Here is a 22,593-nt window from a genome sequence, read left to right as displayed (position 1 = left end):
GTGTCTCCGTCTCCGTGTTGGACATTGTGGTGGCAGCTCGGGCCTCTGGGCGCTAGCTGAGGCGTCTCAGTGGGTAGTGCCGGGAAAGGCTGCCGGGATGTCCCTGTGGAGGTCCGGGGGTCCCCTTTCCTCTTCTTAGAGGGTTCCCAGATGCCAGCAGGGTGACTGTGCTGTGTACAGGCCCTTGCGCCGGTCGCCGCAGGAGATGGAGACGACAGCTGTGGGCAGGCCTCAGTCTGTCAGGCCTGCAGGGGCGGAAGGAGGGCGGTTGGTCAAAGCTGGATGACGCAGAGTCATTGGACGATGCTCTCAGTGGAAGCTCCACCTCTCTTCCAGCCACTCATCATGTTCATCCACTTGCCTTTCCTCCTTCATTCCAGGACTGTGGGGCTTCCGGTGAGGGGTGGGACAACTGGTGTGGAGCTGGGGGCTCTGCCTGGCCAGCCAGGCTCTGCCCCTTGACAGAGAAATGGTGTCCAAGCCAAAGAAGATGTCTGCTGCCATTGGGTATACCTCCCTCAGTTCACAGAAGAGGTCCGGGGAGGGGAGGGCAGGGAGAGCACCGGGTAACACTCGGGGCTGCTCTCCTGTAACCCACACGGCCTGTCCTGGCAGAGCCCCCTCAGACTCCGTGACTCCTCCCTGCGGCCTCCAGCGGCCACTGGCACCTTCTCCTGGGAGCCCCTGAGCCCAGACTGGAGGATAAAGCCATTTGCATCTTCATTTCAGCATCTCTGTCCTCCACACCCAGCATGGCGCGTGGCAGAGTCCCTGGTGCTCAATAAAGAGTGATTGGCATGGGGGTGGGGGGCACACAGTATGGGAGGGAAGGCGGTTCCACGTGGTGAACGTCTGCTCTCTGCCGGGCACACCCTGCTACCACTCTACATGCACTCTCTCATCAGCTCCTCCCGGCATCCCCGAGAGGTAGGTATTACTTGAGAGTTGCAGGAAGTGGGGGCTCAGAATGTTCGGAAACTTGCCCAAGAGCACACAGCTAGCAAGTGGCAGAGCCCAAGCTCAGACCCAAGATCGGCAAGCGTCTAGACCAGCCTGGGTTGATTGTGCCAGCGTGCAGCAAGCAAGACCCCTGGAGTCCTGAAACCTGGTTCTAGACAGGGCTCTGTGCTAACAAGGTGCCTCGGCTGGCTGGTTCGCTGTGTTGGCCAATGGGAGCCCTCCCATGACATCCCAGCAGCTGAGACCATCAGTAATCTTCTCTAACGGCATCACCAGCCCCGAGGCCCAGAGTTAGAGCGGAAGCATCAGAACCCTGGGCCTGATGGGGGTTGGGTTACACGGTCTGCAGAGTTCCTTCCAACACCTTGCTTCTGAGATGAGGAGAGCACTTCCCACGTGCGGTTATTGTGCACCCGTTGTGTGCTCGGCACCTAACTTGGTCGAAAAGAGACCTAAACCTTCCTGGCAGAACACATACAATAATGTCATAGCCGTAATGAGCAGTGTTCGTAGTCCTCTGTGGTCTGGGGTATCAGGGGACAGTGGGCTGGTTCAGAACCTCAGGGGACCATTGGTATCTCTGGCCCATGGAAGACCCCAGCTACCTTTGCCACCCCTTGACATCCTACTCAAGCTTGGCTTGCTCATGACAGTGAAGACAGGAACCCCCTATATTAGATCTCCCTATATTAGAACCCCCTATATTAGGTCTCCCTTTGGAGACCCTCTGCTCCCAGAATGTCTCTGGAAGTTATGACTCTGCTTCCCCTTTGGCCAGGAGTAGAAGATACAGGTTTTTGTCTGGTTATAGGAGGAAAATCTGAGTTGGGAAGGATACAACCACAGACTAGGAGTAAAGGGAAGAGAGAGGCAAGACACAAGTGCCCTTCCATCCCTGCTGCCCTTGACTTCAAGGGACCCCAGGTTAAGGTTCCCATCATCCCCTCAGCAAAAGCCTACACGTTCCTTAAAATTCTCAGAATGGTTATGAAGCGCCCTTTGGTCCACCCATGGGCTCTCTCCTACTCGCCTGCCCACCTATCCATCTGTCCTCCCATCTACCCGTTTCTCCCATCTCCTACTTTGTCTTCCTGTCCATGTATCTTCCCATTTCTTTTCTCCTCCTGCCTGTCCCTCCTGCATGTTTATGTGCATGGAGCCATTCACCCATGCAACCCAACCAGCCACTCCCCCATCCACCCAGGCCCCTCTCTTCCTCTCCAGTTCTCCAGCTTCCCATCTGTTTATTAACCCATTTTCCAACTCTCCTTCCATTTCTTTGTTTCATCTAACCACTGATTCCCCATCTGTCTATCCATCTGCTTATCTAATCATCCAGTGTCCTATCCATCTGTCCTTATTCTTCCCGTTCTTCTTTCGCCCCGTATTTCCTCTTACCCACTTACCCGTCTGTCCATCCACCCATCCATCCACCCATCCGTTCACTCACCAGTCTCTCTATGCACCTGCTGAAGTATCCATTCTTCTCTCTTTCATCCATCTATTCAAACTTGCCGATTCATCAGCTTAGTGCGATAGACCACCTAACTCGGGGAACATATGGTTATTCTATGAGTGCTCATGTAGAAGTGTAGCAGTCTGCAGGGCAACAGTGAGAACATCACAATTCGGAGGTGGCTGCCGGGCCCAGAGGAGCATCCTGGGGCCTCTGGCCTGCATGCTCCTAGGGAAGGCTGGGGTGCTCTGCCTCTCCTTTACAGAGTGCCCCTGCCCACAGAGGCTCGTGGCCTGTGAAATGCTGTGCACACACAGAGAACTGAAGGCGTTGCTACCTTTCCCCCGATTCCACAGAACTGCTGCTCCTGCTTATCAGCTGTGGGGCTGGACTGACCGTGTAGGGCAGAGTCAGGGCTGGAGTGGGCAGAGCCTTTGCCCAGCCTTCCCTGCCTATACCCTGTGTCTGCACTGCACAGTGACCTGGGGGAAACTGAGGCCCAGATGTGGTTTCTCTAAGGAAGTCAGGGCCTGGGCCCTAGCTCTGTGGCTTACGGGTCTCTGTCCAGCAGACTTCTGTATACCTTTTGCCCTTTCTCTGTTTCTAAGAGAAACAGAAACTTTGTCCTGGTTCCTCTTCCCACACCCTGTGGGCTGCCCTAGACGTGGCCTCAGTTGGAAGGGCGTCCTACCTACCACGTCGGTTAACAGGAGCCCTCCGGTCATCCAGCATCTGGGAAGGCCAAATGTCCTGCTCTGTGAGGGTCACTAGCTCCTGGGCCCAGAGTTAAAGCCAAAACTGGAAAAACCTCTCACACATGAGTTGTCTTTTAATTTCTTTTTCGTTTGTTTTTTAATCAGCATCTCACTTCCTCATTATACCCTCTGTCCCCACACAGCCCCCGTGCCCACCCTCCCCCAGCTCCCGTGTGCTGTCTCGAATGGCGGCCGTGGTGCACATCCCAGCGCCTGAGCACCCGGGCGGAGAGGGATGGCCCGGCCCCCACCTGGCCCCTGCGGCCAGCAGGGCCCTGACTGCCTCTGTGAGCCCCGGGCCTGCCCTGGCCCCCTGCCCTGCGGCCAAGCCTGAGTCTGTTCTCATTTCTTTCCAGGGAATCTGACTAAGCACATGAAGTCAAAGGCCCACAGCAAAAAGTGCCAAGAGACAGGGGTGCTGGAGGAGCTGGAAGCCGAAGAAGGTAACGGACTGCCAACTTCCTCCTCCCCACTCTTCCTCTGCCTGCTTTTCCACCTGTCCTCCTCGCCCTCCCCTTCCCTTCCGTCCTCCTGTCCCGGCTCCTTCCTCTCCCTCTTCCTTGTCCTGCCCTCCGGTTTTCCCACCTACTGGGAGATAAAGGTTAAATTCACAGAGCAATGGCCCCTACTCTCCTACACTTGCAGCTCATGCTGTGCAGCCATAGCTAGTGTGAATTAGAGTCTACCTGGGAGGGCGGGGGGGGGGCGGGGGGGCGTGCCTGGCAGGTGGCTCACAGGTGTGCAGTGAATGTGTCTTGAACAAACTAACACGTGAGTACTGGTAGTCAACATTGACCGAGCACCCACTATGCATCAGGCGCATTCTAAACACATGCCGTGAATTATCCCGTAAACCCTCACGGTGACGCTGTGAGGTGAAGAGTGTATTCTTCTACACTCTGAACCCGCATTCTCACCTACACACTCTGGGCATGGGCCTGACAGCTGGGCCTTTTAGAGCTTGAGGAGCAGGAGAGCCAAAGCTAAACCTGACAGCCCCTTGTCACCTCCCAACGTCATCCCACATCCCAGCACTCCACCCTGACCAAAGTCCTCCACCAGCAAAAGGCATAGGAGAGCCCGTGTCTGAAAAGACCCAGCAGAGAGAAGTTGAGTCAAAGGCCCTGGCCCAGCCACAGCATCCAGGGAGGAGGCCAAAGGGACTTTGGCAGGTGGACAGGCAGTCCTGCCTGCAAAGGGAGGTCAGGGAAACCAGAGGTGTTCCTCCTGTACCCAGCAACCCTTTGACCAGGCTCCCTAAAATCAGAATCAGGACATGAGTGTCACAAAGAGGAGTGCGTACGTGTGTGTGTGTGTTTCTGATTTCAGGATGTGTTTACAGTCTTACAAGAGAGTCAAAGCACATTTCCTTTCATTTATTTTTTTTAATTTTTAAAGTTTATTTATCTTAAGAGAGAGAGCATGAGCAGGGGAGGGGCAGAGAGAGAGGGAGAGAGAGGATCCCAAGCAGGCTCCATGCTGTCGGCACAAAGCCAGACACCGGGCTCAGACTCACAAACTGTGAGATCGTGACCTGAGCTGAAACCAAGAGTTGGATGCTTAGCCAGCTGAGCCACCCAGGTGCCCCAAGTACGTTTCCTTTTAGGTGGAATAAGTCACTTTTACTGAACTAAACACAATGAATGTGGGACCGTTCCGCCCAAAATGAGAATGTAGGGTTACCATGTTTATCAAGAATGTACATCAGGCCATTTACACATGTTGTCTCACTGCATCCTTATAACTAACTAGTGGGAGAAACCTGTGTTGCCCCAGTGTAAAATGAGGAAAGCAAAGCTCAGACAGGTAAAGGCAGTTGTTGAAGGTCATACAAAAATGCTGGCTCCACACCATCCCGATGCCTGGTGGGCTGGACTTGGTGGCCTGAGCCTGAGCCTTGAGCCCAGAACCCTCCCCAGGTGAGAGTCAAACAATTGCACCTGGCCCCACACCAGGGGTCCACTGAGGCACCCAGGCAGGGCTGTTCCCCTCTCCCAACCTCATTTTTCCAATGAGGCACCAAAAAAAAAAAAAAAAAGGACAACCCTAACAACCCTACCCACCTAGTTTGAGGATGAAATCAATGCATTTATTCTAGAAATAACTACTGAACACCAGCCCTATTCCAGGCAATGGAGATGCCACAGTGAATAAAACCTAGTTCCTGGCCTCTGGAAGCCCACATTCTCAAAGGGAGGAGGGCAATGAACAAATGTGGAATAGGACAGGAGCACTGAGTAGGAAGTAAAATGTAAACGAGTGAGGGGCTGGGAAGTGTAGGGAGGGATCTCTCTGTTAGGATGGTGTGAGCAGAGGACATGAGGGAGGGGTCAGGAAGGCAGGTGGAGTCTAGGGAAGGGCTCTCCCCTTAGGGCCCTGGAGGAGCAAAAAATGCAGAGCCCCTAAAGGATCAGAAGGGCGGGGAGATGGACTCAGAGCAGGGACCACAAATGTCAAAGGATGGACTTGGCAATGCAATGGAGTGACGTCCCCCAACTTGCAGTGACTCTGTGTGCACAGGACTGTCAAGAAGGGGTGCGGCTGTAGGCAGTGATCAGGCTGAGCTCACGTCGGCTTGGACTGGGTGGGGTGGGGAGAAGTGGTAGGATTCTGGAAACATTCCTCTGGTAGAGCCTCCAGGTTTTGCCCCCACAAGGGGGCGCTGGTGGTGCCATGAGAATAAAGGAGCCGAAGCCGAGTCCGAGGTTTATGGCCTAAGAAACTGGAAGGATGGAGTTGCTACTTCCCGCGATGATGAGGATGCAGGGAGGAGCATGTCTGTTAGACACCAAGTGGCTTTGGGGTGCACAGTCTAGGAACGATTGCCTCCCGGTGGCCGGGCCCATGCTGCAGCCTGACAGTGAGGAAGTTAGACACCAGCGCCACCGTGTGGCCAGACCCCCTCGGCGCCCTCGAAGGCTTCATTCGGTCTTTTCCGCAGTCCCCAGGCCAGCTCGGGGCTTTGTGGAACCTTGGTGGTGATCCCGGCAGCGGCCTGGCGGCTCCATGAGGGGCGCTGGGAATGGGCCGCCTGGGCAGGAGCATCCTGTACCCTTGCAGGAGCCCAGACATGGGGGGCCTGAAGAACCCTGTTCTGGGCAGGGGACCTTTGGCTCCCGTCATTTCTACCCTGGGTGCTTAGGGCAGCCTAAAGGAGCTGTTTAGGAGCCCTCCTAAACACTGCCTGTCTGCCAGGGTACTGGGGTACTTGAGCTATTTGCTAAGTTGTATTGCATACTTCCGATGTGTCAGACCCTCATGAGCCTCCCACCAGCTTCATGGGGAGGCTGTTGTTGCTCTTACCCCCACTTTACACATCAGGAAACTGAACATAGAGAGAGAGAGCCAATTATACAACATCATACAGCAAGGAAGGGTAGAGCTGGGATCCAAACCCAGACCATTTCCTGCTTCTCGATGCATAACATCACTCTTATACTGGCAGTGTAATAACGCAGGGGTTGTAAATCTTAGTCCTGACTCAGCCACTACTCCCTGGGTGATCTTGGGGAGGAAGCACTTGCCCCTCTGGGCCTGGATTTCCCCGTATGTAAATGAGGGGTGGGGCTAGGTGAACTTCTGGGTCTGAAATAGGCCTGGCTAAAGTCTTAGGTGGTTCCCACCCTCCTCCCCCATCCACATCCCTACGACCTTCCCCTCTGCTCCCAGCCGCCAGGAGATCCTGCCCTGGGTCCCTTGGCCCGCCCTTCACCTGCCAACCCCAGGTCCACCCCATAGTTTCTGACCCTCTGTCATCTATTTCACGCATCTTACTGCTGCATGCTGAGCTGTTTGGAAGCATGGATGCTAGGATTCCCAGCCCCAGGGCAGCTGGGCATGGTGGAGTTTGAAAGCCTGGTTGCATCGGTGGCCAGAGTCAGCTTGTGGGTCCAGCTCTCTCAGTCAGTGGGGGGAGAACAGGTGCTGGTGTGTCCCAAGAGCAGCGGTGGGGCTGGCGATGTGCCTGGAGATGGGCCAGCAGGACCCAAACGCTCAGGAGCCTGACAGGTGGGCCAGACGTTAGCAGAGCTCTCCCCAGAGTCTGCTGCCCATATCAGAGAGGCCTCAACCAGACAGGTGTCATGTTAAAGGTGACCCGGATGGGTGGGCCGCCCCCACCGGAAACCAGACCAGGAGACTAGTATTTCAGGGCCCCACTGCCTCCTGCCTGGGAGCAGCGTCAGTTCTGCCAAGTGCAGCAGGTCCTCTGGACGAGAGCGGCTGGGATGGGGCCCTGCTCTGCAGGCGTAGGCCAGCGTAGCCAACACCCCCTCCCGCCCCCCGAGGTCAGCACCTGTCACCTGCCAGATGCTATTGTACCGCCAGCGGCAGCCCGGCCACGGTGGCAGGTGTGTGTGTGCCGACGGACCATGGCCAGTGCTCCCGGACCGGCCCGATGGCTGCCGTGTCCCAGAATAACAGATTTCTTCAGGAATGCGTTGAGCGACCGTAATTATGGGAACCACGTCTCGGTGCCAGGCGTGTGTTTGTTCCTCGTAGCGAACCCCGCGAGGTTTGACAAGGCGGGAGACAGAAGCACAGCAAGGTGGCTTATGTTGCTCATGGGGGAACCCGCACTGAAACCCTCGTGAGAAAAGCAAACCGACAAAAAGGCTTGCCTTTGTTTGCTCTGGTTCAATCCCAGCCCTTCCACTTCTCTCACCTGAACAGGTTACTTAACCTTGCTTACCTTGGGTCCCTCATTTGTAACATGAAGATAAAAACAGGGCAGACCTCCCGGGATCATTTGAGGACTAGATGCATTAACACCCAGGAAGGCTCTAGAACTGAGCCTGGCCCGTGGTAGACACAAGGCAGCTTTTGTTCACCGTGATAGTGTGCAAAGCGTTCCCATCTCTGTGATGGCCCCTGTCCTGTCAACAGTCTTGTGCCACTGACACAGCCGTTAGGCCCCTTGCGCAGACAAGGACGTGGGCATCGAGGACGGCGGCGTAGGGCTGGCTGTGACCCCAGGGTCTCCTGTGTCCCCCCCTCAGGAACCAGTGATGACCCGTTCCAGGACTCAGAAGGGCGAGAGGGCTCAGAGGCCGTGGCGGAGCACCAGTTTTCAGACCTGGAGGACTCAGACTCGGACTCGGACCTGGACGAAGACGAGGATGAGGACGAAGAGGAGAGCCAGGACGAGCCATCGGGACCGGCCTCAGAGGCACCCCCGCCTGGCCCGCCAGCCACGCTGCCGGCAGACTCCTCACCCATCCCAGGCCCTCAGCCCCCAGATGCCACCTCTGGCGACCAGGCCACGCGGGGCAGCTCGGTCTTGGAAGCTGAGCGCTCGGCAGCTGGAAGTTGTTCCACGTCCAGCCAAAGCATCCCGTGCCTCCCCCGGCTGGGACCAGCCCCTCCGGGCCCCGTGGAGAAGGACACAGGCTCGGCCCTGAGCTCCAAGGCTGTGTCCCCAAGAAGGCCGTGGTCCCCAAGCAAAGAAGCAGGCAGCCGCCCAGCACTCACCCACAAACACTCACTAACCAAAAGCGACTCGTCTCCCCAGCTACACCCACTGGCCGGAGAGCCACAGGCCGCAGCCCCGAGCCCGCCGGGCCCCCAGCCAGGCCCTCTCCCTTGTGGGTCTCCAAGACTCGAGCTGTCTCCTCTCACCCTCCGCCCCCTGGGAAGGGAACTGCCCCCTCGAGTGCATCCACCCCCCGAGCGCAAGGGGGCCCCAGATCCGGGCCCCCCCAGACATTCACCCACCAGGAGACGGTCCCCGGGCCAGGCCGAGTCACCGCCACGGTCAGCGCTGCCAGGGAAGTGGGCCTTGGCTGGGCCGGGCAGCCCCTCAGCGGGCGAACGCGGCCCAGGCTCGGGGCTGGCCCCGCGGGCTCCCTACCCGCCCCTGCCTCTACCTCACAAGCTTCTTGGCAGAAGCCCCGAGACCTGCGCCTCCACGTGGGTGAGTTCCTGCCCCCGAGCGGCTGGGCCGCTCGTCCCCGACGGGTGGGGGGCCACGGCGCACTCCTCCCTGAGGCATCAGACCCGTAACTGCACAGCCCTGCCAGTTTGGTGATCGCTAATGACATAGCAAACGTTTATGGGCCACCTTCTGTGCCAGTCCCCACCCTGGGGCTCCCGAAGGCGGCCGGGGCAGCCTCGGGAGCAGCAGAACGCGGGCGCCGGGGCTGGCCCTGGAAGCAGGCGTAAACACTTTGCCCTTCCCCTCCCATCTCCCCAGCCCCACGTCTCCAACATCACTGTCACCAGCACCCTCAGAGACACCACAGCCGACACCGTCCCTGCCACACCGTCAGCACCGTCACCGTGGCCGTCCCCAGGGCCATCGCTGCCATCACCACACTCACACGCTCTCGCCACCACCGGTGTCGCCACAGCATCACTGTCCACTTCCCTTGACCTTCCAATGCCTTTTCTGTCACCGCGTTGTCATGAACCATTCACTCCCAGCAGCATCCACGCCATCACTCAGAGACTCGAGTTCCCGCAGGAGCGCAGGCTAGGAATCTCTCCTTGGTTTTCGGTTTGGGGGTCACGTTACGATGCCCGATGGTGGGAGAAGATAAAGAGCACGGAGTGGGAGCTCATGTCCAAGGGTAGAGTTGGCTCAGGACCGTTCTGGGAACAGGAGAGGCAGCAGAACCGAGAGAGAGGGCCAGGCGCGCGGCAGGCGGGCATGCTGGCCAGAGGCACGAAGACCGTGGGGCCCGATGTGCTCACGGTCACTGCGGGGCTGGGGACGGCCCCCGCCAGCACAGGGCAGCTCCACGGGCAGGGAGTCGGCGCTCAGCTCCCCCCAGCTCCGCTGGGACTTGCTGTGTGATATCAGGCGAGCCCCCTCCTCCTCTTTTAGGCCTCGGGGGTCTCCATGTGCCAGCACGTAGCCCTTGCCTTACCCTGTCTTGTTTTCTGACCCCAGCAGAAGGCCGCGTCCCGGAGTCCCTCCTGCTCACCTGGCCCTGCTCATCCTCCCTCCTCCCGACCCTTCTCGGCCCCCCATGACTTCCACGGCCACACCCCAGCCCGGACAGAGGAGAACATCTTCAGCCACCTCCCTCTGCACTCCCAGCACTTGACCCGTGCCCCGTGCCCCCTGATTCCCATTGGCGGGATCCAGATGGTGCAGGCCCGGCCGGGGGCCCACCCCACCCTGCTGCCGGGGCCCACGGCCACCTGGGTCAGCGGCTTCTCGGGAGGTGGCAGCGACCTGACAGGGGCCCGGGAGGCCCAGGAGCGAGGCCGCTGGAGTCCCACCGAGAGCTCGTCAGCCTCCGTGTCCCCTGTGGCTAAGGTATCCAAGTTCACACTCTCATCGGAGCTGGAGGGCAGGGACTACCCCAAGGAGAGGGAGAGGACGAGGACGAGTGGGGGCCTGGGCAGACCTCCTGACTGGGAGCCCCGAGTGGCTGAGGTGCCCGCAGAGCCCGTACCCACCCACAGCCCCCGCACCCCACCCGAGGCCTCACCCCGGCTGTCCCACGGCCGCAGGCCAGAATCCTGGAGCCCCCGCCTGGAGTCACCACGCACGCCGGCCAACCCCGCGGCCTCTGCCGCCTCGCCCCTGGACCGCAGCAGTTCGGTAGGCTGCCTGGCAGAGGCCTCCGCTCAATTCCCAGCCCGGAGGAGGAACCTCTCTGGGGAACCCAGGACCAGTCAGGGCTCCCCCGAGCCCTCAGGAAGTGGGGGGCCTGGGGCACCTCCACATCAGCCCAAGGACAGGGGCCCCCCAAGCACTTAGTCTCTCTCCGACTGCTTCAGCATCTGGCTTCCGGTGTTCAGCAACAGACGCTTCCAGCCAGCTTCCTCGAATCATCTCGCTCTCATGGGCTCCCTTTCCCATCTGTCCATCTGTCCAAGCAGCTTCTCCTCAGTCCCCAACTGTTCTATCTTCCCACGTATGCAGTTACCTGTGCCTTTTTCTATACCTTTGCTTGAAAAGAAACAAAACACACGCACACATAAAAGAAAAAAAAAAAAAACCCACGAGGAGTCTGAGGCTGTGAATATGTTGTGCTTTTTTGAGAAAGGGTGTAGGTGGGGCCTCACCCTGGGCCACTGCGGTCTGCAGTCACCACCAGCCCTCCCCGCAGGCTGGCGAAAGGTAGCCATTTGCTGAGGGAAAGGGGGATGCACTGAAAGAGGAAAAAGAAAAAAGCGAGAAACTTTTACAAACATATAATTAAATGTAAAAGCAAGCACTCCTATGTACAGATGTTTATGGTTCCTATTTATTGCCGCTTTATTCCACCCCAGCTAGTGACCACTCTCACTGCCAGCAGAAGGGCCAGCAGCCCAAGGCAGAGGGACACAGGCAGGGGGACCCCACTCAGCCTCCACAGGCAGGCCCAGAAAACTCCAGCTTTCTTTTTCCCAGGAAAAAGAAAAATGTTAACCTTTCCTAGGATTTCATCACAAGTGATAGGAGCAGATGGGAGGTGGGAGCTTGTTGGTTCCCTCCGGCCTCCCTGATATCCTGGTGGTCTGAGTCATGGACCCATCCTGGCATCCTGACAAATCCCCCCAGCCCCCCACCTGCCACCTCTCCCCTCTACCCCCTCCCCCCAGCCCCTAGGCGGCAAAAGGAGGCCTGACTGTTCATCTCTTGGGTCCTGAACACCTGACTGAGGCCTTGCTTCAGGGATCCAGCTGCAGACTGCCTCCCTTATTCTAGAAACTACCCACGAGGCTGAAGTGACAGGGCCCAACCCTTAGGGGTCAAGATCCAAGGTGCATTGCCTTGCCATTCCTGAGGCTGGGACTTGGGTTTCATTTCATGTTTGGTCCCTGAGGTTCAAAGGGCCCTGTGTCCTCCATGGCTGGGCTTTTCCAGTGCTCAGCACTGGAACTTTATAGGGACCTGTTTCTAGATGTCTTTTCAGTAGAACTGGATCCCGCCCCTGCCCCCATCTCCACCTCACCCACTGTAAGGCCTCCACTACTCCCAGGAAGTACCTAAAACCATGACTGGTAGGAACTGCCCAGAGCTGTTTTTAAATCTCTTTTAAAAAATCACACACACACACACACACACACACACACAAAGACAGGATGGTGTTTGGTACTTCTCCTAGCCTCCTCAGATTCTCTTGCCCTAAAAGTGTCCTAAGCCCATTGAATTCGTCTCCAATCAACCAGTACTTGTCTCCTCCCTCCTCCCCATCTCCTCCTTCAAGAAGCCTCCCTGGACTTCCTGGAGCAAAAGCCTACTTTGTAAGAAAAATTATATGACCGGAAATTAAAATCCCACGTTGAAATATAGAATTCTTGTTTACCCTGCCCTGGGAGAGTCAGGTTTTCTCCCAACCTTCCAGAATTTATTTTCTTTAGTTTCTACAATGGGAAATTGTAGAATGGGAAATTCTACAATGGGACTCACTGACCACTTCCCTGTCCTCGGCCAGCCATGTGAATCCTGAGCCTGGGGCCTCCTGAGCTGTCAAAGTGGTTTAGACAGGACACTGGTCGAGGCCATAATTCCCTCCTCTGCCAGTTCAGGGTCTTTCTCTGCTTGGCCTCTGCTGAGTAGACAAGCCAGACCCAGGTTCAGCTTCAGGCCACTGTCTTGTTTCCCTTAGGGCCTCTCTCAGAGCTAAGACACAAAGGGAACAACAGGGAAGGGCCCCCCCTGGAGGTCTGCTGGGCTCCAGGGGACTGGGGTGAGGTTAGCCAGCCGTGCTCAGCTGCCTGGCCCAGAGTCCAGGGCTCCCGCCCAAACTGGGAGAAGGCCAGCAAGCCCAGCCTTGACCATATGGGTGCTATTTTGGCCTCACAGGAAGCGGGAAGGTACCAGGGCCCGGTTATAGCCCAGGCTTTCCTCACCCTTACCTCTCAGCCCTACCCATGGAGACTTCTAGCACCGGAGCCTGGGAGCTGGGAGCCCAGGTTTGAAACCTTCCTGGGCAAGATCTTCCAGCCTAGACTTACAAAGTAGTGGACAGGTGACTCTGCTGGACGAGCCCCTGACCTTGGGGCATGCCAAGGTCATGCCCCTCCCCCCAGCCATGCACCCCAGCTCTCCTGGGCATCATTTCCCCTATTCTCAGACAGCGTGCCTACTGAGGTTGCCTTCCTGGGAGACCCAGTCACAGACAATGTGGCCAGCAGGTGAGAGTCATCGAAGCCACTCAGGCCCACAGGCACAGGCGGAGGGGACAGGGACCAGGACACCAGAGATCCATTTCTCAATAACAGGGACACAATGCACAAACAGAATCTGGCCAAAGAGCTGCTGCCCCACACAGCTCCCCAGAGGGGTGGAATCGATGCCACCAGCCCGGGACCTATGTCACCGGGCACAGTGCTAACCCCTTCTGCCAGACTCTATCCCTGTTCCCCCGAGCACAGAGACCCCAGCGCGCACACACACACACACACACACGCACACCTCCATAATTCTGGAAAAAGACTCTCACTCCATGCCCTCCATGGGGCCCCCTGTCTACTCCCAACCACTTCCACATTTGCAGTTTGCCTGTGAGGCTGCCGTCCCTGTTCAGGGAGGCAGAATAGAAAGAGGTGCTGATTGGTTGCCACAGACACCTGCTGACGCTCTGCCAAAATGTGCCAGGCGGCCATTCCTTGGTATGGGCCCACTCTGGTCCTCGGGTGCCAGTGGTGTGGCAGGAACCAAACTGCACAGGATCCAGAGCCAGCCCTCGCCTTCTGTTGTGGACTCCAGAACACTCAGCTCCCAGGCCTCCCCTCCAGGATGCCCTTCACCCTCGGCAAGTTCAGGATCATTCTGGGTACTAACCTTGTTCCCCTCCGAGGCACCTTGCCCCAGCGCCCCCCCCCCGCCGCGCCCCCCTCCCGGCCTTCCACCCTTGGCTTCTCCTCTGGCCCAACCAGGACGCTGACAGCAGCAAAGCATCCACTCTCCCTTTTCTATCACCTCCATCCTCCAGACCCCAGAAGTCCCTCTGCCTCTCTCTGTGGGAAAACATCGGAAAGAATTAGCTCTCAGATCCCTGTAGCCCCTGCTCCGTTCTCACCCTGCACTTCTGAATAGGAACCAGCAATATATCTGAGCTGAACTGCTCTCCAGCCCTTTCTCCAGAAAAAAAAAAAAAAAAAAAAAAAATCCTTCTTAAAGCAAAAAGTCCTGCCTTGGAGACAGATCTGCAGCACTGACCAAGGGGAGAAAGTTCCCAAAGACCTGTCCCTACAAATTCTGCTTCCGTGTTGTGGCTCCAGTCTGCTTTCCATTAGAAAACCGCTTCGGCACTTATGATCACTTTACTAAACCTAGTGTTTAAAAAAAAGAAGAAGAAGAGAAAAGAAACAGAAAAAAGAAAGGTGTAGGCAAATGTAAGATACATGATTTCTGTAAGATAAATATTTGCCTTTTTTTTTTCTAAAAGGTGTATGTATTCTGTATGTGAAATTGTCTGTAGAGAGTTTCTATGTTCTTAAATGGCAATACATTCCAAAAAATCGTACTGTAGATATGCACAGCGGCCACACTGGGATGGGGTAGTTTTGCCTGTAATTTTATTTAAACTCCGGTTTCTACCCTTGCATCTTGCAACGTCAGTATGGTATATAACAGTGCAAAAGAAAAAAAAAACTCAAAAAAAATCCATGCAGGTCTAAAGCACAGAGTCTGATGTACAAAAGGAAAAAAAAATGCTCAGTATTGATGTGTGTGACCTTTGTTGTAAATTACATCTGTACTGTGAATGAGAAGTTTTTACAAGTATAATAATTGCCTTTATTACAGCTCTGGCTGAGTGTTCAGCCTGAGGATATTTTTTAAAAAAAACACACAGCACGTTGGAATAAATTTGAAAATCCCAACATAGCCCTGCTTGCCTGGCTCATGGTTTTTCTGGAAGGCTGTGGAATGTCAGAGCTGGAGGGACACTTGGTATCCCAAGTGTCTCTTTTACTATAGAGCAATCAGGCCCAGAGGAGGCAGGTGGCCAGGCCACAGTCACACAGCCTGGGACTCCCGTGGCCCCTGGCTTCCAGGCCTGGCGACTAGATACCACACTGTGTGGTCTGGGGTCTGTGTTTCCCAGGGCTGCCATAAACACCTCCCACTGCATAGGCAGCATAGGCAGCTGAAAACAACAGAAGTCTGTTCTTTCACGATTCTGGAGGCCGGAAGTCTGAAGTCTAGGTATTGGCACGGTTGGTTCCTTCTGGAGGCGCTGAGGGAGAGTCCGTACCATGCCTCTCTCCCAGCTTCCGTGGCCGAGAGCGATCCTTGACACGCCTCAGTTTGTGGCCACATCACTGGGATCTCTATTTCCGCCTTCCTGCTGCCTTCTCCGTAGATTCCCTACTGCCCCCCTTCTCTGCTAAGGACACCTGTCATGGGATTTGGGGCCTACTCTATCAAAGATGATCTCACCTCTAGATCCTTAATTGAATGTATCTGCAATAACCCTTTTTTCCAAATGAAGGTCACACTCACAGGTTGTGGGAACTAGGGCGTGGGCTTCACTTGGAGGGCCATCATCCAACTCACTACAGAGTAAGACCTGGAATCAGATCATGACACAGCTACGTATTGCCTGTGTGACCTTGGGCAAATTACACAACCTCTCTGAGCCTGCACTTGCCAACTGTGACATGGAGAGTGGTTGTGGGGATTACATGAGATCGTATATACAGGAAGGCTAATGGAGACTTCAACACTCTTCTCCGAGCAGGCCTTGCATGGGGTGCTGGGGATACCAGGGAGAAAAGACAGGCATGGGTCCCTACCTTTTGCATTGCATACTGATGTGCTGAGTGACAGTGAGGGGCCATGGTTGGATACAACAGTGAATAAAACAGTCCCACTCTCGAAGAGCTTACATTCTAGCATGTCATTGTGTGTACATTACATCCGGATGATGGCACTAACGACCCAATTGCAGTGGCCATAATTGCTGTGGTGGGAGAGAACAAAAGCTCTAGTCCAACTGTGTCACAGTCATCCTAGAGACCTTTCCCGGAAAACAGCTAATTGTCAACCGAGGAAGGGGAAGCCATGAGAAGGAGCAGCCCAGAAATCCAGCACTAAGAACCCAAGAACCAATGAGGGGGTCACTGCTGACTTAGGGAAAGGCTGGCCTAGCACAGTGTCTGGTGCATAGCAGGGTGGGAGGCAGGGACAGCAGATCCAGATGCCCTCCCAGGGGAGAGCGGGGCAGTAGCTGGAAGGGGCACGGGGCCCAGGGAAGAAAAGAGTTGAGTGCTGGGGTGGGGGGTGGGGTGGGGCAGCGTTGATGGGAAGGAGATGGTGAGAATCAAGCCACCGCCATCCCACCATCCCGTTACGACCCATGGGAAGAGATGCAAAGGAAGTCAGCGTGTCTGCAGGGTGAGAGGAAGTTGAGAGCATCCCCACAGAGGCAGTTTCTCTGTGAAATGGAGTGAGGCCACCTGAAGATTACAGACTGGAGAAGGTGTGAAGGACCTTTGAAGGGAGCAGGAAAAAGCCGCCCAGAGGAACCAGGCACTGAGGGCCAGGTGCTCAACCGCAGCACTCAGCAGCCACGGCGGGTGCGGGCGCGGGCAGCCAGGTGGATGCATTGGGGTGGGGGTTCTGCCCAGCCAGGGTACGGAAGGACAGCGGGGTATGGGAGGTGAGAATATCAGCAAATGAAGAGGTGAATTATGCCAACTTCACGGTCTGGGAAGCAAACAGGGGTGGCCGATACAGAGAAAGGCCAGTGGTCAAGTGACCGGGGATTTGGATGAAAACAGAAAAGGCTGGGAGTTATCTTAGCTCATTATTTCAGAGGCGAGCCAGTTGTGGCTAAAGATGGTTGACCTCCGGCGTGACTGCAGAGGTGCCGTGAAAGAGAAGGCTGCTGCAGAGGAAGAGGCCAGGAGGTGAGTGGCCAGGGCATGGAGGTCATGTCTGATGACCGCAGCGCTTGGGTGGAGATCGGGGCTCTCAGCTAGGGAGTAGCAGTCAGGAGAGGGGCTGCCTGCCGCATGCACAAGCAATCCAGAAACCCAGGGGCTGACTCGGCAGAAGCTTATTTTTTCTTTCCCTTGGCAACTCGTTCGATGTGGTCAGCAGGAGAATTCTATTCAGCCCGATCACTTCGAGACCCAGACTGACAGAGGTTTCATCTTCGGGCTCCCGTGACCTCAGGCAGATGAGAAGAGCCCGGTGCTCCCTTGCACTGACAAATAAATGCTTCCAGCTGGAAACAAACCTCCCTCCACTCCCGTTTCACCAGCCAAAGCCAGTCACATGGCCAGGCTTAAGGAAAGAGACCAGGAGCACCTGTTAGCAGGCCTGATGACAACCACACAAAGTTAGGACTTCTTGAGATCGGAAGTGCCCAGGAGGGGAGCGGATGTCAATGATGGCGTGGGGGGGCGGGGGGGGGGCGGCTAGGGGGAGAGGCGGGACAGAGCCTGATGACATCAGCCTCAAAAGTGCTGGGTTTTTCCGATGAGAACAATAAAGGTCTAGAAGAGGCCCCAGAGAGCGAAGACGGTATCTGGCCTTAGAATCGTGGGGTGTGGAAGGATGAGAAGCCCCCGCACCGAACGGCTGCTTGAGAGCAAGTCCTTGTGGGGAGCCTAGGTCTCAGTCTAGGCCAGTAGGATAAGTCTGAAACAGCCCCAAAGAACTTTAGAAAAGCATAGTACATGCCAGGCCCAGGGCCCAGCATTTTACAAACCTGATTCGCAACAACCCAAGACAAAGAGGGTCACTGTCCTAATTTTTAGAGGAGAAAACAGAAGTTCCAAAGGACCCCCACCAGCCCAAAGTGCCCAGCTAGTCCGAGGCAGTATGAAGACTGACCCCAGTCTGACTTCAGAGCAGGTCCTCAGGGAACCCTGTGTTCCTCCCCTCTCTCCACCCTGGGTCTCAGACAACTCACCTCCTTCCGGCCAGGGAGCCGTGGGACAAGGCAGGCCCAGGCTGGGGCTCCTCCCCAGCAGCCGCCTGGCTTCTCAGCAGGGCCATCTGGTAGCCACGTGGGTTCCCCGTGCCTGAAGCCACAGGCCCAGGGATCGACCAGCAGGCGCCACAGTTTGGCTCCCCGTATGTGAGTGCGTGCAAGCTGCACGTGAATTCTCCGCAGGACCAGCCGCCTGCCCTCACCCACCTGCCGCGGGGCCTGAGGTCCCCCCAGTCATTTACACTTGCCACAAGGGCTCCCGCGGCTGCTCTCTGGAGGTCATGAAGTACTTTCCCTTTTGATAAAGGCAGGATGAGGCACACACCCCCATTTTCCACATGAAGAGCAAAGCCCCGAATCACACTCTAGCGAGTGACATCACCACTGGGCTAGCTACACCTGACCCAAAGCCTCGGGAGGGCTTAGGCTGTGTCTGTGGCCACTGAGGCCTTAGCCACGCTTTGCCTGGCTCCACATCTAGGACTGGGTTGATCTTGCTCTCACCCCAAGGCCTGGACCCTCTCTGGGCTCAGGACCTGGAGACTCCTGGGGCCAGGCCGAGGCGGCTTCAGAGGGCAGGCCAGCCTGAGACGAGCAAGCATGGAGACAGGAAGAAGAAAGGGTCAGGGGAAGAGAGAGGGCCGCTGAGAAAGCAGACTGGGGCCGGTTGCACGGGTTCATCACAGGGTCGGGGGCTTGTCGCCCCATCCCGTTTATAGAGAAGGCAGACTGGGGCTCAGACAGACACTGCTGCTTCCCAAGGTGATCGTGGTGAGTGGCAGAGCTGGGATAGAAAACCAGGCCCTTACATTCTGGAAGTGGTTGGCTTCCTATGGAAAGAGAATCTGCCTCTTTGCCACCAAGCAGCCCTCGAATCCGGGTCGGGTTTGGGGGACCCCAGTGTACGTATCCCCTGATCCCGTCAAAACCTCAGCCACTTTAGGGAGACCTAAACTGCCCCCTTTTATAGATGAGGAAACTGATGTCCAGAGCTGGGAAGAGCTTGGCCCAAGGCCAAGGCTAGAATTGCTGAACCCCCAGCAGAGCCACCTGCACACCCTGCCCACTCCCTCCCCTACCCCAGGCCCGAGTTCACCTGCCTGGCTCTCCTGCCCGGCTCTGCCTTTTTAGGAAAGGAAAAGAGCAGCCCTGGTGGCAGGCAGGCGAGTGGGCAGGCGGCCATGCTAATCCACCAGCTCCCGGCAGCTCTGGTTACCGTGGTTTGGGGCCCCGGCGGCCCCGGCTGGGAGTGCCAGCCCAGCCAATGGGTGCCGCCAGCTGAGCTACCCTGCCAGAGCCATACAAGGCCTTGCTGCAGCCCAGTCGCAATCCAGCATAGGGCAACCCCAGTGCTGGCACCGGCCCCGCCCGTGAGCCTCCCAGCCCAGCACGTCCTCGGACTCTCCCTAATCCAGCCTGGGAGTAGGCAGGGCTGGGGTGCACGTGCACCGGGCCCAGGGCTCCCCAGGGTCAGGAAGGTGGCACCACCGGGGCAGAGGCGAGAATTGGGGCAGGGGCCTACTTGGCAGTAGGGAACCCAGCTGGGGTCAGGAGGAGGGAGCCCAGGCCTGGTCCAGGCTGAGCCGTCTCTCGACAAGATGCCCTTCTGTTCCCATCATCCCTTGGGCCTGACTGGCCACTTGTCCTGCCCTCTCTGGGAAGGGTGCGAGCAGAGTTAGCATCTGGTCCTTTCTGGGGTCTTCCCAGGGTCCAAACCCCAACTTACCTAATCCATCCTGAGTGTAAGGCATATGCACCTGTCAGAACTAGAGCTGTCCACTGGTGTGGGCGTGCTGTGAGAGTCACGCACATATATGCCCCCGTGTGGACCTTGTGTGGCTCATGGTCATTGCTATGGGTTCTGGGCCTGGAGAGTGGAAGCAGGCAGGGACAGGCGACCCCTCCCCAGCCAAGCTCAGCCCATCTGTCAGCTCATGGTGCCTCCAACTCAATGCTCTCAAGATCCCTGGGAAGCAGGAAGTTTGGCCCCATTTGACAAGCAAGGAAACTGAGTCACGGGTTATTTCCCCAGGCCAGGGTGCCAGGATTCAATCCCAGAGCAGTCTGACTCGAGACCACCAGACCATGCACACTTCCTCCTCTGGGAAAGTCAGATCTTGGAGGGACGGAAGCTGCCACGTGGACGGAAGTGTCTAGGGAGGAATGAAACTGACAAGAAGGATCCTCTGTTCCTGTGGGGGGCAGGGCTTCCCCAGGCCCCTGCTGCACCACCATTGCCCAGAGCCACAGCCATGGCTGCCCACATGTTCCGAGGCCTGCACGGAGCTTCCCTGACCACCACTGACAATTGGATTCATCGTGGAAGCCACTGGGTCTGAGCATCCTTATGTGTCCTACGTGGGCCAACCTGAGCTTGGAGCCAAGACTGCGGTACTCTCCGGGGCCACCCGGCAGGTGAGGGAAACGTGCCGGCACGGGGGGTGGCGGGCCAGGCTGGCATTGGGCTCTGTTTGCTCACCCAAGAAAGGAGGAGATAAATATAGACACAGGATTACTCAGACACAGCCTGGGAAAACCGGCTCCACACCTTGACTTCAGCCCTGGACCAGTCTCACCTTTACATGCCTGCCCACTCCATGCCTGCTGCCAGCCCTGCCCCGCCTCCTCCCAGGACTCCCCACCTGGAAACTCTGGGACAGCCCTTCCTACCTGCTCTCTGGGGGAGGGCAGAAACCGAGGCCCAGAGAGAACGGGGCGCTTGTCCCAAGTCCCCCAGCAGGTCAAGAGCAGGCAAAGTTAGGACCACACCTGGCCTTAGAGGTCATCTTTTCAGGCTCAGGCACTGTGTCAGTCCAGACTCAGTTTCCCCATCTGTGAGACGGGGGGTCCGGCATACCCAGCCCTCTGTTGCCATGGGCCTGCATGTAGGATGGAGCTGGAGACCACCAAGCAGACAGGGGATGAGGCTGGGGTCTCATGCACGAGGAGATGCCGGCCTGAGTGGGATGCGTATGGCTTGGGCATTTGCACTCTGGGGCCAGACTGCATGGGCTCAAATCCCGGCTGCCCGTTTTTCAGCCGTGCGGCTTCAGGCAAGTTACTTAACATATTCATGCCTCAGTTCCCCCATCTCTAAAATGAGAATAACAATAATAGTTATTCTCATATGTTATGATATAGTATAAATATTACACATAATATGTATTTCATTCATATAGCATAACAATAATAGCCCACAATGGCACCAGCCTCCTAGAGTGTTAGGGAGGCTTAGATGAGTTACTACAGGCAAAGCACTTACACCAGGGCTTGGCACAGAACAACTGCTCTATGCACGTTTGTTAGGATTATCCAGCCGAGGCAGGTGGGGGCTGTGATACAGGGGCCCCGGGTGGGTAGCTCTGAGGCTCCCACCCGCCAAGGGCACAGGCTGGCCCTGGGCTGGACAGTGTACAGGTCTCTGCTGTGCTACGGCCCCTGCAGCAGCTCCCCTCCTCCCTGCCACCCACAGCTTCTGGACTCAGGCAGACATGGATTTGAACGCTGACTCCACCACGTACGGGTTGTGCGGACCTGGGCGAGTGAGTGGCCCCCTCCAAGGCTCAAATCCCACCTTATCCCTCCAGGGACTGGTCCGAGACTTACCTAGGGGAGTGTGTGGGAGACACGCGGCTCAGCCAGGCAGATGGGTTCTCTACACCTGATCTCATCCTAACCTCTTTCTCTTACTTCCTCCAGCTGTCCCCAGGGGCTGCGCACTCAGCCTGGGAGAGGCCGTACCTAGCTGCATGACCCTCACAATGCAAGGGCCCTCAGGTATGGGAAACACGCACCACCTCTGACACTGTGCATGAGCGCAGTTCGCTGCCCACCAGCCTGGGGGACCCCAAGGGATCCGTAAGTTCCCCCCTGCACACACGGCCCCCCTGCACCCCTCATGTGTGCATGAATGTCCACACAGGTGTGTGTGCCCTCCCCCATGCATGTCTGCACCCACAGACACGTCCATGCACCCATGGGCACCCAGGGCACAGCCATGCCCATGTATGCCCACCCACGTACGGGCACAGAGAGGCAGGTGCCCGCAGGTGAGTCCCTGCACATCCTCACCGGCATGCACGCTCCCACTCGGGGGTGTCCCAGCCAGGCCCGGCCCTAAGGTGGCCGTCTTCACGGCAGAGGAATGCAGACAGTTGGGGATACTCTGCCAGCGGACGTGAGGGAGAGGCCCAGGGGAAACCACACGGGTAGGAATCTGGGCAGGCATGCCAGGCTGAGGCGGGGCCCTCGGGTGCCAGGAATTGTGCTGAGGGGAGTGCACGTGCAGATACCGTTCACCTCCATCTCTCCCATCGCCCAGGCCCAGGGGTCTCACAGACCATCGTCCCCCACCCGGAGTGGCGACCAGGTTCTCCCTGCCCAGCCTGCCACATGGAGCCCCGTCTCCCGCTGGGCTGCAGTGGCCAGTCTGAGCTGTGTGGGGCCACACCAGGTGGTCTTCCTCGTGGGGGAACCTCTGACCACAGAGATCTACAGGAAGAGTGCAGTCATTGACTCTGCTCAAGGGAGGTGATGGACACGATGCGGAAGTCATTAGAACCCCTTGTGTCCTGACCCAACAGCCACTGTGTGC

General features: G+C 57.0%; 1 protein-coding gene across 3 annotated transcripts in view; it reads left to right on the top strand.

Annotated features, from left to right (window-relative positions):
- Positions 1–15,627, top strand: part of HIVEP3 (HIVEP zinc finger 3) — a 473,376-nt gene extending 457,749 nt beyond the window's left edge. For 2 of the 3 annotated variants that reach the window (XM_053212404.1, XM_053212409.1), the window contains 3 exons: positions 3,528–3,614; positions 8,169–9,082; positions 10,061–15,627. In XM_053212404.1, the coding sequence (XP_053068379.1) occupies positions 3,528–3,614; positions 8,169–9,082; positions 10,061–10,879 (1,820 nt within the window). In that variant the 3' untranslated portion in view covers positions 10,880–15,627. The remainder of the gene's footprint in view (positions 1–3,527; positions 3,615–8,168; positions 9,083–10,060) is intronic. The other variant, XM_053212411.1, reaches the window with a different exon arrangement.
- Positions 15,628–22,593: the final 6,966 nt, after the last annotated feature.

Source organism: Acinonyx jubatus, chromosome C1 (genome assembly GCF_027475565.1).
Source record: "Acinonyx jubatus isolate Ajub_Pintada_27869175 chromosome C1, VMU_Ajub_asm_v1.0, whole genome shotgun sequence".
NCBI classification, from domain to species: Eukaryota; Metazoa; Chordata; class Mammalia; order Carnivora; family Felidae; genus Acinonyx; species Acinonyx jubatus.
Note: the sequence above shows the minus strand (reverse complement) of the source record. Positions and strands in the feature narration are given on the sequence as shown.